General features: G+C 57.9%; 3 protein-coding genes across 3 annotated transcripts in view; all 3 read right to left on the bottom strand.

Moving 5' to 3' along the window:
• PUNSTDRAFT_81654 (uncharacterized protein) overlaps window positions 1–5,112 on the bottom strand; it is a 5,994-nt gene extending 882 nt beyond the window's left edge. The window contains exons 1-6 of the mRNA XM_007379931.1: window positions 3,676–5,112; window positions 3,378–3,503; window positions 2,658–2,708; window positions 2,466–2,540; window positions 882–2,360; window positions 76–798 (exon numbers count right to left, since the gene is read on the bottom strand). Of these exons, the coding sequence (XP_007379993.1) occupies window positions 116–798; window positions 882–2,360; window positions 2,466–2,540; window positions 2,658–2,708; window positions 3,378–3,503; window positions 3,676–3,922 (2,661 nt within the window). The 5' untranslated portion in view covers window positions 3,923–5,112 and the 3' untranslated portion in view covers window positions 76–115. The remainder of the gene's footprint in view (window positions 1–75; window positions 799–881; window positions 2,361–2,465; window positions 2,541–2,657; window positions 2,709–3,377; window positions 3,504–3,675) is intronic.
• A 464-nt stretch (window positions 5,113–5,576) lies between these two features.
• On the bottom strand, window positions 5,577–6,500 carry PUNSTDRAFT_61201 (kinase-like protein; the record flags this gene model as incomplete). The annotated part of the gene is made up of 3 exons (XM_007379930.1): window positions 5,577–6,134; window positions 6,198–6,266; window positions 6,321–6,500. Coding segments are annotated over 3 exons (807 nt in total), but the record flags the coding sequence as incomplete, so codon positions are not given.
• Window positions 6,501–7,266: 766 nt separating this feature from the next.
• PUNSTDRAFT_97152 (kinase-like protein) lies at window positions 7,267–8,447 on the bottom strand (the record flags this gene model as incomplete). Its single annotated transcript, XM_007379929.1, has 6 exons — window positions 7,267–7,287; window positions 7,360–7,623; window positions 7,679–7,876; window positions 7,926–7,994; window positions 8,052–8,234; window positions 8,286–8,447. Coding segments are annotated over 6 exons (897 nt in total), but the record flags the coding sequence as incomplete, so codon positions are not given.
• Between the last annotated feature and the right edge of the window lie 2,109 nt (window positions 8,448–10,556).

Genomic DNA, 10,556 nt, shown 5'->3' with positions numbered 1-10,556 from the left:
TCGTCGTACAGAGAGAGAGACAGTATTCCTTTCTTTGCTTCCGGGTCGGGGTGGTCATTCGTGTCTGGTCATCGCAGGGGGGGGGGGGGGTCGTGAGCGAGGGATCAATCGGGGCTCAGAAGTTCATCGTGTTCTCCCTCAAGATCGGCGCCGACACCGCGCCGGCGCCCATCCGCTGGCGCATCCCGCCCGGGCTCGCGCTGCCCGCCTGCGGCGAATGCTGCCCGTCGAATCCCCTGAGCGAGTCTTCCGCAAAGTAGAACGACCGCCTGCGCTGCCCGCCAACCGAATCGCGATCAAACTCCTGACCCTCCGGGCGCGCGCCGACGTACGTGTCCGACGGCTCCTCGCCGAGCTGCTGGTGCGCGAGCTCGCGGCGGCGCTTGAGCGAGCGGAACACGAGCAGGGCGAGCACGATGAGCGTGACGCCGCCGAGGGACGACACGACGCCGATGATCGCGTCCTGGCGCTTGCTGCTGCTGCTGCTCGCGCCCGCCTTGTCGTCCGCGGAGGAGCTCGACGTCCCGGAGCTCGACGAGCTCCCCTCCGAGCCCGCGTTCGGGTCCGAGACGGACATGACGCTGAAGCTGCTGTCGACCTGGGTGGCGATCTGCTGCGCGACGCCGGTGGAGCCGGTATAGAATGCGCTCGTCTTGACCTTGATCTGCGACGCGAGGTCGTCGACCGAGTCGCTAGGGATGTACGCGAGGAACATGGTCAACAGCTTATCGACGTCCGCCGTGGACTGGTACGAGGCCGGGACGTAGACCTGTAGCGCGTACTCGAGGATCTGGTCCGCTGAAAACACGAGGCCGACGTCAGCCACACATTCGTACCACGGAGAGGGTAATTGATAATAATAAAAAGAGAGATGCACGTACACGTGAGCCCAAGCGCGTTCTGCAACACCAACGGCGTATACGCCAAGATCTGGCCGCTCGTGTCCGCGTGGTTCGCGACCCAATTCCAGCTCAACCCGGGTCCAAACAGCAGGCTGATGAACGTCTTGCCCGCGAGCTGCTTCTCCGTAAAGTCGATGTCGCCCGCGACGATGCGCGCGGGGAGCCCGCTCGGGAGCGGGACGGACGAGACCGTCGCCGTCGCGGGCACGGACGAGAACACGGAGGACGTCGTCGGCGCCGCGTCCGGGTCGGTCTGCGTGCTCGCGGCCGAGGACGTCGTCGGGACGGACTGGAGGACGAGCGAGGAGGTGTCGGTGAGGAAGGAGAACTGGGACGCGATCGCGGTCTCGACCGAGGACGAGGACGACGAGGACGTGGCGGAGGCCGACGCGCCGGACGAGGTGAGCGAGTCCGAGCCGGAGACGGAGGACGAGCCCGAGATCGAGGCCGAGCCGCTCGCGCTGGACGAGGTGCCGCTCGGGAAGACGATCGAGACGGTGGACGAAGTCGAGCCGGACGCGGTCACGGAGGATGAGATGCCCGAGTCGGTGACGGAGACGGAGACCGAGGCCGAGTTGGAGCCGCTGACCGTGCTCGTGCTCGTGAGCGTCTCCGAGCCGCTGGTGATCGTGGTCACGCCCGCGCTGCCCGTCGAGGTCGTGATCGAGTCGGAGCCGGAGACGGTGGTCGTGACCGAGTCGGAGCCGCTCACGGTCGAGGACGTGACGCTGTCGGAGCCGCTCGCAGTCGACGACGTGACGCTGTCGGTGCCCGAGACCGAGCCGGTGACGGACGCGGAGACGGACGTCGAGCCGCTGCTCTGGGAACCCGAGAGCGTGACGCTCACGCTGACCGTCGTCGGTATGTCGGTCGACACGCCGGAGATGCTCGTCGGCACGCTCGACACGCTGACCGAGACCGAGTCCGTGGCCGAGGTCGAGATCGAGAACGGGTCCGAGATGGAGAGGGACGTCGGGATCGAGATCGAGATGGACGTGGACAGGCCCGGAACGGAGATCGGGAGCGAGATCCCGCTGCTGCTTGAGCTGCTGCTTGAGCTGACGCTGGTGGGCGAGGACGAGCCGGTGTCGGTGTCGGTGACGGTCGAGCTGACGGTGACGACGACGGTCGAGTCCGTGCCGGTCAAGGAGGCGGCGGAGGTGACGGCCGAGCTGGACGAGTCGGTCGCGGCGCTCGAGCTGGCCGTGCCCGTCAACGAGGGGATGATCGTCGGGAGCGAGATCGTCGGGAGCGAGATCGTCGGAAGCGAGAGCGAGATGCCGAGACCGCTGCTCGTCGCGTCCGTGGACGTGGGCGTGGACGAGGCCGAATCGGTAGGCGTGGACGAGGCCGAATCGGTGGGCGACGAGGTGTCGGTGAAGGTCGAGGTGCCGGTGATGACCGTCACGGTCGCGTCCGTGGAGGTGTCCGTCGCGGACGCAGCCGCGGTCGTCGTACCTGGATCCGTCGGGGAAAAAGAAGAAGAAGAAGAAGAAGGGGTCGCGTCAGAGACAGGCGAGGAGGCGGAGGAGGATGAAGAAGGCGCCGGGGCCGAGCTCGTACCGTCCGTCGCGGTTGCGGTCGCCGAGTCTGACGCCGACGAGGAGGCGGAGGCGGAGGAGGAGGAGGAGGAGGAACCTGGATCCGCCGAGGTGGTCGGGGAGGGAGAAGCAGAAGAAGGGGGAGAAGACGTCGGGTCAGCACTCGTGGAACCGGACACCTCCGCGGAGGAGGAGGAGAAAGAAGAGGTACTACCATCCGATGCGGTCGAAGACGCGGCGACCGAAGACGAGGAGGCCGAGGAACCTGGATCCGCCGCAGACGCAGAGGTCGATGCCGGGGAGGAGGAGGTGATGGAAGCAGAAGGGGAAGAAGAAGACGCGTCAGCACTGGTTGGATCAGGGGTAGGAGTAGGAGAAGGAGGAGACGAGGCCTCGGATGAGGCAGAAGAAGAGGAAGGATCGACGGAAGACGTCGGGGCCTCGTGAGAGGTCGCGGAAGTGAAGGTGGAAGCGCTGGATCCCTCGCGGGAGGATGAGGTCGCAGGATTAGTTGTGAAGCTAGATTCCTCGGTAGAGGTCGCTGAAGAAGATGATATAGAGCTGGAATCCTCGGTAGAGGTCGCTGAAGAAGAAGCTGTTATAGAGCTGGCACTCTCGAAAGAGGTCGCTGAAGAAGAAGCTGTTATAGAGCCGGAATCCTCGGAAGAGGTGGCCGATGAAGATGCCGTTATAGAGCTGGCGCTCGCGGAAGAGGTGGCCGAAGAAGAAGGCGCTGTCACGGAGCCCGAATCCTCGGCAGAGGTCGCAGAAGAAACGACGGAGCTCGAGTCCCCAGAAGGAGTAGAAGAAACACCGGTAGCGGAAGCACCGCTCGAAGTGGACGCAGAGCCAGAGGCCACAGACGCCGTCGACGATGACGAAGAAGACAACACAGAGGAAAGGGAAGAGGAGAGGGAGGGGGAAGTGGTCGTACCATCCGAGGCTGAAGACGTGGAGGACGCGGACGCGGACGCGGAAGACGAGGCCGACGCGGAGTCCGTCGAGGCGCTTGAGGAGGCCGAGGCCGAGTCGGACGGGTTGAAGATCGCGCCTATGCCATCTGAAGAAAAAAACAAAAACACACACAAAGGACGTCGTCAGTACTTGCGTCCCGAAAAATGTATAATAAAAAAGCGGGCGTGATCATCTCGGGTGGAGGGCAGTCATGATGGAGGTGGAGGTAAGGAGGTGAGGTGAGGAGGAGAGAGGAGGAGGACGACGACGACGCTCACCGCCGATGTCGCCTATGGCGTTACCGAGGCCCTGCCCGATGTCGCCCACGGCGTTCCCGATGTCGCCCAGGGCGCCGCCGAGATCGCGGCCCTGCGCGGAGGCGAGGAGCTTGTTCGCGCGCATCATGCGGCGCTTGAGCGCGCGGTGGGACGCATTCGCGCTGGCGTGTTCTGCGTGCTCGGCCGAGACGAGGAGGACGAGGAGGGCGGGGAGCGCGACGAGGAGCGCGAGGTGGTGGAGATGCATGTTTTGGCTTTTTTTTTGCTGGTTGTCGTTGTTGTCGCTGTCGATGGTGTGGTGATGGCAAAGTTTGGGTTGGTTGGCTAAGGGCGCGCGAGGGCGCCTTTGCTGGCTGCAGCCGCAGAGGGACGGCGGGCGACGTCGAGGGTGGTGCAAACGAGTGTGGGGGTGGGGGACGCTGGCCTGGCGAGCGAGGGCGCGGGGGAGGAGGAGCAGGACGAGGGGCTGGGAGGGAAGGAGAGGGCAACGGGACGTCCGTGAATAGGCACGGTGGCGAAGGCCGCGGGCGATTGGCTGGGCGTCGTCGGCTCCGTGGGAATCCTGTTGCGACTCTAGGCAAAGCACATCAAGCGGAACGCGACACAGATCTTTCTTCTACAACAACTCTCGACCAGCAAGGGACGGCGAACGGTAAAACGAAGGAGGTAAACGTCCAGCGGGTGCGTGCGGCTACTCGCAGAGTAACGAAGATAAGGCAGCGCCTCCAGCGATAATATCACCAAAATACGGCCGGCCCTCCCATCGTCGTCCTCCGCCCCTGGGACGACTGGACAGCCCGAGCCGACCGCGGACGCCGACGGCCCGCACGTGGTATGATCTGGGCCCACCCGATGAACTGATGAAATCAGGAACGCCCCACGTTGAGCGCTTCTTCCGTGCTCTTTCTCGGACCCCACTCGTCCTCCGCGACTCCTTTCGTCCCCAGGCATCTGCGACTCCTCTTTCGACGGCCTGCATCTACGATGGCTGCTGAGCGTCTCAGCGCATCTCCCCACGTCTCACCGCCATAGACGACTATAGCCAACCGCGCACGATCTACATCAGCAGATCAAGCCCTCGTCACGCGCCCCCCGGATCCCAGTGTTGCCAACAGCCGCCCGGACAGATCTCCGTGCACGGCATTGCGCCACATCTCCGAGCGATAATTAGAGTGGCTCGTATGTATATGAACCCGGAATCCAGAGTCCATCCGGATAAATGACTGAGAACGTCGACGCGCCCGGTCAAAAGTCCGCCAGAGCTGGACGGCGCGGAAGGGAGATGATAGGAATGTTACCAGCGCTCCGATGTGCGCAGTCAGATGGAACTAAGAGCTCCCTTCCGCTCCATCTGGCAACGTTGCTTAGATATCACTCTATTCCCAAACTACTACATACATACATAGCAGCTCATGTACACTACTGCATATACTCAACCACCAGCCAGCCGAAACGAGTCTACTGGCTGCAGTGTCACGAGGAGCACGATGAGCGCGAAATGTGATACAGTCCGCGACCTATGGGCGTACGATCAGTAGAGCCAACAAAACGACAAACAGTCGCGCATGCTCACGACGGTTCCTTGCAGCCGAGCATTCGCAGAAGATTCCCAGTATAATACCTATTCCAAACCAAGTTAGACGATTGACACGGCGAATGCAGGCGACATACCTGTAATGCATCTATCCCTGCGGCTGAGTAGCATATATGCAGCAAAAGCAGAAGTGCCCGGACTGGATATGTTGGGAAGGTCACAGACAGCCCGCCCGAGGGTTCCCGAGTGGATAAGATACTGCATTGATACGGAACAAGGTATGGCACATATATTCTCATTCTTGATCATCACCGCTCTACAAGCACAGTCAAGATCGAGGTGCAAACGAGGGCTTCCAGTATCAACATCATGTGCGGGTTCTATCTTGTAAGGATTGGTTTGCCCCTTCAGACTCCTCGACGTCGCCAACTTTGGGGGGAGACCGTGTCACGCCTCGCAGTGACTCCACCAGGTCTTCAGCGGTGGGCCGCTGGGAGGGGTCGGCGTCCCAGCATTCCTCCATCAAGGACCAAAGCTGGGCAGATATTCCAAAACGCTCCGGATTGTCCCTGACATCGCTCCCCGGCTTCACGCCCTGGAGAACTAGCCATAAGACCCGTGCTTTGTTTCGGGTTTCCGGGAAGGGATGGTTAAGCGTGTACGCCTGACGACGAGTCCAGTCATGCTTCCACTGATGAAAGTCGAGCGAGAGTTTACTCACCTCGAGGCATACGCACCCGAACGAGTATACATCACCCATGCTCGTCTTAACTAAAACCCCCTCCCTGAAGTACTCCGGTGCGTTCCATCGAATAAAACTGTACGCGGACTCGGAGGTGAGCACCACACCCGCCTCCGCGACAACATGTGACAGGCTGAAGTCCGTCAGGAGCGCCCGCCCATTGGGCGCGATGAGCACGTTGCTCTGAGATGAGGTAAAAGCTCTTGCTTTATGCCATGGTCACAGAGGCCAGGAGGCGGTACTCACGGCACGCAAATCACCGTGTATGACATCGCAAGAATGTAAGTATTGCAGGCCAGTGGCACAGTCGAACAGCTGACGGGTCGTATGAGCCAGAAATCACAATGCAGAGCGCACAGTACAGCGCACCAGTTGGTTGACCACCGAGGGATCCAGAGCGTGATTGCGTATGTATTCACACAGATCTCCGTTGGACATCCACGGAGACACCGTGCAGAGTTCTTCAGGGAAGAGTTGACGATCGACGCCTAAGAATGGTAGCACATTCTCGTGTGACAAAGATTGCCACACGAAAATCTCCCGAAAAAAGCGCTAATTGGAAACCATGCGGTGTAATCAAGGGAGGCGAACGGCGACAACGGTGCTCGAACTTGCCTTTTTCAATCTAACCGGATTTTGACCAAGTATGCCGTGACGCATACGTTTAATCGCTACTGTCAATCCCTTGTATGTTCCCTTGTAAGAGTCCGAAAACGATCCGGTATCATGACACTTGTCAAGATCGAATTTTACGCCTGTTATCAAAAGGCTCTGCGGAAAAGTATCGAAGCGTATAGTCAACTCGACGAGCGCCCTGGACACAATGTCGCGTGTCGAGTCCGGGAGCTTCATCTCGGTGGTAGTCGTGCGGAAACTCTGAAGGTTGATTGTAAGGCATGGTTAGTTTGGGGTATGAATTTTGGTGGCTGCACCGTACTCTCAGGAGTTCCTCCATAAAGTTTTCAAGAAGCGAGCGGGCATTACCGGAGTGAAGAACAAAAAGATCGACGACGAGAGACGCAGTCAACTCCGGGACAGCGGAACACAGAGCTACGAGCATATCAGACGTCTTGTGCCCGATTTGAAAAACTACCGCAAAGTCGTGAGGAGATTTACCGACAGTATACGGCCACATACCCATGTGCCGCAGCTCGGCCAGCAGGGCTACAGCATCCGCTGGCTGCATGTCCTGGCGGTTAGCGATCTGTCCTTCCGAATCTGGCCAATTGAAATGCCTGTTCTCCGCTTCTGTGTCAGGTTGCATCGTGGGGATGAGGTTATGGGGATCGACGGCTTCATTGGAAGCAGTGGTGTCGTTGAACTGTTCGAGGTGTTTCTGTGACGCGGAAAAGGTTGTGGTAAGGGATGGGCTGGACCTGAAGGAGGATTGGTGGGACATGGGACCAACCCGTGAAACAGTCGTGACTGAGGCACCGTCTTCAAGCTCTATGCTGGATACCAGTATATGCCGCAACTCTTCGACGACCACGACGGAAGCTGGGCGGAGGTCGGCTTTGACGTTCCAGCAACGTTCCACAAGCGTCCACAAGTGCTCCGAGACTAGACGGCTTTGATTGTAATCCGGCCTACAAGGTCGGGCGCCACTCGTTAATTGTAGAACAACCTTGAATTCATTAGCAATCTCGGCAAATGGGGGCAATCCAGTATGCGCCTGAGAGAGAAGTATTGTTTATCACCTGAAAATCTGGTAGACGTGAATTGCGAACCTCCAGACAGACGCAACCAAACGCGTAGACATCACTTTGCACAGTCCTGTGAACATCTCCCGTAGCGAACAGTTCAGGTGCAGCCCAGCGATAGGAGCCATTGCTTGTGGTGGCAGTACCCATTTCGCCGATGATGATCACTGACAGGCCGAAATCGGCGAGCTTAGCATGACCGTCCCTGTCTACGAGAATATTGGTCTGGTCGTGCTTTAGGTCATGACATCAGGATAGCCGTATTGGGACGTACACATCGGAGGTCTCCGTGAACTATTGACAAGGAGTGCAGGTAGTCCATGCCGAGCGCAGCTTCTAATAGCTACAGAATACTATAAGAAAACGCCACACTGCCACATGTGGTGCATGAATGACGTACCAGAGCATTGATATCCGATGGGGTGGGTTCGAATCGTGCCCTATAATTTGACAAACTTCCGCCATGCATCCAAGGGGAAACCGCACAAATCATGCTCTCGAACGATGACGCATCAACACCTATGAACGGCAATACGTTGGGGTGGTTCAAGGTTTGCCACAGGAGAAGCTCGCGGTAAATTCTCTGTTGATACGGTTCATTAGCTTCATAGTCGTGTGGACTTTGCTGACATACCCGGTGGATGATCACGCGGTCGCGGGAAAAGATGCGGAAACGTTTTAATGCGACCTCTTGTCCATGGTATGACCCTTGGAATATATCCCCAAAACCCCCGGCATCGACGGCATCCCGAGAATACAATTGGACGCCATTGACGAAAAGCCCCGAAGGAAGCATGTTCGTTTGCTGCACTAGCCTCAGTATGAGGCGACTGATGGCTTTGCGGGTGGCATCACTTCGGTATTCTCCAGAGCTGAAGAACATCATGACCTACGAGGGGCAGAGTTATGATTATGATTTTGGGAACGGAACATAGCTACGAACGTGGTGAAGGTAGTCGATGAGAGTTGATGCATTGGCAGCGTGTATGCTAGGTTTGGTCGGGAGCAACTGTACGGCGGGTTCTTGGGGTATAGGTGTTTGGAGCAACACAGCCCAAGTCTCTTCGTCAAGATCTACGTTACCAATGGACATTAACCTACGTCCTCAACACAACACAGATTACAATGAAACGCACCGATCTGAACCGTTTCAGCGGGACTGGTAACGTCAATACGTTGCTCGGATCAGCTCAGGTCCCCCACTCACGTCGCATCCGATTCCATCTCATCCGAAAATTGAAGGCGTCGTAAGATGAATACCTGCTTGTGCTACCTGAAGCCGCTAGCCAGTATGAGAGAGAGAGAGAGGGAGGGAGGGAGAGGATCGATGAGGGGCGGCAATACGGAGATGATGTGGGCGCCAAGAAGCTAACCTCGTGTCGTTCACGTGTACGGACAGGATTAGAGTAGAGGCCAGCCCGACCCCTGTATCTGCAGACGACAGACATTCCCTCGAAAGGGTAAGGCAGGGGACAGTAGTAAGTTGCGCTGTGATCCGGCGGTGACACTTGACGCCGCCATCCATCGTCGGCAGGGGTCCCCAGGATGTGAGGAAGAAACGAACCGCCTAAGATCTATCTTTGGAGATGCGCGCATGAGCAGTGAGGAGGACGCTAGTCTGGCGCAACAGGAAGTCAACGCAGCGCTATCCTGCGTAGCGTCACCAGTCGTAGCACTTCGAATTCATCGTTAATGCTTAGGGGATCGAGGCGCGGGCCCATGGGGCAACGTTGACGGACAAAAGACGCTGACGCGCACATGCCGCCGCAGGCAACGCTGGGGCATTTCGATCGCTACCGCGAGGCTCGTCATACGTTTCAGAGACGGTGGTGTTTTGATACAGGCATTGGGTCGGTGGGCAGTGTGACAGAAGGGTTACATAGAACGTTCGCCGTAATCGCCTTCGCGGGAGCGGATGCAACGAGTCTCGCGTGTTTGTCACCGTAGTGACGTAGTCCATCAGGAAATGCCCCCTCTGGCAAATTTCTACATATAGGAATACATAGTTCATAATATGACTATATTCTATTAAAATTTCACAAAAAGGCCAAAAAATCACATAAAACTGTTAAATCATGCCAGATGACTGACCATTTAGAGAGTAGGTACAAGGGGGCTTGAAACCATTGACATAGAAGGTTGTTGCAGTGTCAATCATATTAGCGCTGGTCCATGTACAAGGAGAAGTTAGAGACTATATCTAGGTGTGAGTATTGGAGTTGGGGTTTGGTACTTGACTGCTGACACCTCATCCTTGCATGGCTCCCTCTGTGATATCAGCTCATCCCATCTACCCCTAGCTTATATACACATCCTGCATGTACATCTGAAAAGCCAGATATCTCTGTAGCCAACAACATAGTTATGTACCCTGTAGATCACTGAGGTGATGGCTAGGAAACACTATTATAATGGTTTAGTCTCATGTGGTTAATCTCTCTAATGTCCTATTCATTTACTATTGACAGCCTCATGAACTGAAATGTATCTCTATATACTTTGGGATTGCTATGACATAGAGATACAGTAGCCAACACGGACTTAGGAGATTCAACGCGAATGAGCCCATCACGTGACGACCATCCGCGCTGGCAAGAGTGCGCCTGGCACCGCGCTTGCAAGTGCGCACGTCTCGCAAGTCTCCGCCGTCGCATCTCGCTCCGACACTTGCAGTGCCCGCTCCGCCGTCCTCAGCTTCCACCCGCTGCCCCTGTCCGAGGGAGAGCCGCCAACGCGGTCTCGCTCGGTGCAGCTCCCACCTCTGCCGTCTGCCCATCCCCGAGTGCGAGCCGCCAATGCGGTCGCACTCGGCGTAGCGTTCTCCCCCACGCCCGTCGTCGCACCCCGCCCCGAGCACTCGGAGTGCCCGTCCTGCCACCCCCAGCTTCGCCCCTGCCGTTTGCCT

Source organism: Punctularia strigosozonata (genome assembly GCF_000264995.1).
Source record: "Punctularia strigosozonata HHB-11173 SS5 unplaced genomic scaffold PUNSTscaffold_2, whole genome shotgun sequence".
Taxonomy (NCBI): Eukaryota; Fungi; Basidiomycota; class Agaricomycetes; order Corticiales; family Punctulariaceae; genus Punctularia; species Punctularia strigosozonata.
The sequence above is the reverse complement of the archived record's forward strand: the minus strand, read 5'-3'. Positions and strand labels throughout refer to the sequence as shown.